Raw genomic sequence first — 1,953 nt, 5'->3', positions numbered from 1 at the left:
GTGTGTGTGTGCGTCATCATCCACGCCCCTTCGTAAGTGACCGGTCTCTTCACTTGGCAAGCACGCTTTTGACCATGTGTATGACCAATTGTTGGCCACCTTCCGATCGTGGAAGTGGCTGTAGAATGGAATTGGCAATCCTCCCTCAATATTTAGTCCCAGATCGTTTATCCTTGAATGAATTGCCCTGGTTCTGTGATCCGCGGATTTTTAGCACTGGCCAGCCGAAGCATTAGTGACGTTTTTAAAACGCGCTGACATCATTGTGCTGTAACCGTGGCGCCTGATTGAGGCCTTCCTTGCACTTTTTGGGTCAGTCGAAAGCGTTTTCAGAAGACCTATTTTCGTGACGTTCACTTGCGTTCACTTTCTGCACTACCCTGATTTCCCTGTCCGTTTTTGCGATTTGAATATCCGCTTTTATATCAACGATTTTGTTTCCTCTTCTTTTGGTGGTTTTGCTCAAAAAAATGAGAATGTTTTTTTTAGATAGTCGAAAAAGCTTACGCGTAGATTTGTCTAGTAGTAGATGCTTTGCAGAAGGGACTACATTACGCACCTGGTCTTTACAGTGGCATCCTCGGCCTCTTGCGCCACCTGCTTGCGTTCGTTGATGTATGTGGCTTGTATCTTTGCTATGCTTGCTTGAGCGATGCCATGAAATGGGGTGTGTGGGGGGTGGGGCGAGTCAATTCTAAGGAATGGTTTCCAGTGGGGTTGATCGGAGTAGCAATGCTTGGTCCACAGCACGTATTATTCTTCCTGCCGAACCGTCAGTGGAATTAGTGCATAGAGTTAAACTATGCCATCATTTTATTACCTCTGTGGGTTTCGTAATATATCGCAAAGGTTAAGTTTAGGGTGTGATTTCATGGACTTTGTGTTGAATAGTTTCCCTTTTAGCTGTTCCATTTAATTAAGCACTTCTCATAATCGTTTCGTCTAACCGAAATGATGGAATTTGATTTATCTCCTTTCCCATTTCCGATTTCCAAGTTTTTGTTTTCAAGATACGGAAGGAAAGTAATCGTAAATGGTTAACTACGAAATCACCTATGGATCATGTTTCAGATTTGAGGAGAAAAAGTGTTTGGTTTTCTGTATCGTCTATTCTGTTTAACTTGAAAGATGCATTTGGAGCGTCTGCTGAAGAAGTCGGAGATCTCGGGTTATGACGAGTGCTACCCGGGTTTCGCAGAGTCCTACGACGCCATGGGTGACTCGGACGAGGAGACGGACTTCAGCAAGATGGATATGGGTAATAAGAAGGGCCCAGTGGGGCGGTGGGACTTTGAGACGCAAGAGGAGTATGGTGACTACATGTCAAGTCTAGAGGCGATGCCGAGGGCGGCCTACCAGTATGGTGTGAAGAAGCCAGAGGGGCGCAAAACGCGTCGATTGGGAGGTGGCGGAGGCCCCGGTGGCAGCCAAAAGAACGAGCGCGCCGAGGTGGACCGTCAGCTGCAGCAGATCACGTCTCTAATCAACAAACGCAAGCAGATGGCCCAGGAGGCTGGCGATGCCACTGCAAAGCGAATCAAGTATTGAGGGATGCGTTTGTCTCCTCCAACTTTTTTTTGTGTACATACTTTGTTTTTTTTATGCCTCATTCACCACAGTCTGGTGATGTAGTGGTGAGGAGGGGAGTAAAGTATACTACTTTTCTTGCAGCCTTGTAATTTGAAGAAGTGCTCTTAAATTTGCCTCGGTTGCTGACTCCGAACGCCATTCATTACGCTGTAACGGATGACGGAGGTGGAGCATAGTGATACATTGTTGGAATAAAAGTGCTGCTGCTGCTGCTGCTGCTGCTGCTGCTGCTGCTGCTGCTGCTGCTGCTGCTGCTGCTGCTGCTGCTGCTGCTGCTGCTGCTGCTGCTGCTGCTGCTGCTGCTGCTGCTGCTGCTGCTGCTGCTGCTGCTGCTGCTGCTGCTGCTGCTGCTAGCTGCTGCTG

General features: G+C 47.9%; 2 protein-coding genes across 2 annotated transcripts in view; one reads left to right on the top strand and one right to left on the bottom strand. All coding sequences in view use genetic code 11, as the record gives it.

Annotated features, from left to right (window-relative positions):
• Positions 1 to 1,128: 1,128 nt before the first annotated feature.
• On the top strand, positions 1,129 to 1,548 carry EGR_03206 (Protein Red; the record flags this gene model as incomplete). The annotated part of the gene is made up of 1 exon (XM_024492455.1): positions 1,129 to 1,548. One exon carries the CDS (start codon positions 1,129 to 1,131, stop codon positions 1,546 to 1,548), a length of 420 nt encoding a protein of 139 aa, XP_024353129.1.
• A 146-nt stretch (positions 1,549 to 1,694) lies between these two features.
• The window catches only part of EGR_03205 (hypothetical protein), a gene marked incomplete at both ends in the record, with an annotated part of 1,252 nt that continues 993 nt past the window's right edge, over positions 1,695 to 1,953 (bottom strand). Inside the window, one exon of the mRNA XM_024492454.1 lies at positions 1,695 to 1,937. Within this exon, the coding sequence (XP_024353128.1) occupies positions 1,695 to 1,937 (243 nt within the window). The remainder of the gene's footprint in view (positions 1,938 to 1,953) is intronic.

The sequence above is a fragment of the Echinococcus granulosus genome, assembly GCF_000524195.1.
Source record: "Echinococcus granulosus chromosome Unknown EG_S00016, whole genome shotgun sequence".
NCBI lineage: Eukaryota > Metazoa > Platyhelminthes > Cestoda > Cyclophyllidea > Taeniidae > Echinococcus > Echinococcus granulosus.
This window is presented reverse-complemented; position numbering and strand designations above follow the sequence as displayed.